The 850-nt window shown below is 51.8% G+C and overlaps 1 protein-coding gene across 1 annotated transcript; it reads right to left on the reverse strand.

Moving 5' to 3' along the window:
* Window positions 1–240: 240 nt before the first annotated feature.
* LOC114685850 (60S ribosomal protein L36-like) lies at window positions 241–595 on the reverse strand. The gene has a single exon (XM_037203456.1). The coding sequence runs from the start codon at window positions 588–590 to the stop codon at window positions 270–272; it is 321 nt and encodes a 106-aa protein (XP_037059351.1). The 5' UTR covers window positions 591–595; the 3' UTR covers window positions 241–269.
* Window positions 596–850: the final 255 nt, after the last annotated feature.

Here is an 850-nt window from a genome sequence, read left to right on the forward strand (position 1 = left end):
TCCATGCACTCTTGCTTCCAGAACCACCAGCATCTTATCCCCAATTTTGGTTGTAATGATATTTGATTAATTAACAACTGGTGTGTTTTTAAAAGATGGAGAACAAGGGAAAAGAATTGGTACATACTACATAGCTGTGTCGTTGAGACAGAAAGTCACTGCTATTACATCTAGCACTTGTTTTTCGGTTTGGTTGGGGTTTTTTTGGTTTTTTTGTTTTGTTTTGTTTTGTTTTGCGCGGTAGCAAACGTTTATTGGGGGTGGAGGCATCAGTCCTTCTTGGCTGCAGCCTTCCTCATGGCAGCCAGCACTTTGCCCAGCTCCTCCTGCTTCCTCTTGGTGTGGATGTGCGTGCCCACCCTCTTCATAATGAACTTGAGCACACGCTTGTCCTTGGACACCTTGAGCAGCTCCATGGCGCGCCGCTCATAGGGAGCGAAGCCGCACACCTCCGGGATCATGTCCCACACCAACTTGGTGTGCTTGGTGAGGTGCCCAAGGCGCCGGCTATGTCTCAGCTTGCTGACGTTCTTCCTTGTCACCTTGTGGCCCTTGTTGAGGCCCACCGCCGTGGGGTAGCGCAGGGCCATGGCTGCAGACGAGACAGCGGCTGAAACCCAGCACCTCGGCCCGCGATGCCCAACTGCCTGCTTCCGACGCCCCCGCGGGCCCGGGAGCCCCGATGGCGGCCCAGGAGCCCCAATGGCCACAGATGCCGCCCTGACGATCTCCACTTACCTGCACATCTAGCATTTGTAAAACCATAAAATCTTGAAAAATGTTTTCCCGTTTACAAGTAATACAAACACACGTTGCTTTTCCATCTGCACAGAGAGAGACTGTACTTTAA

This window comes from Peromyscus leucopus, chromosome 3 (assembly GCF_004664715.2).
Source record: "Peromyscus leucopus breed LL Stock chromosome 3, UCI_PerLeu_2.1, whole genome shotgun sequence".
Taxonomy (NCBI): domain Eukaryota; kingdom Metazoa; phylum Chordata; class Mammalia; order Rodentia; family Cricetidae; genus Peromyscus; species Peromyscus leucopus.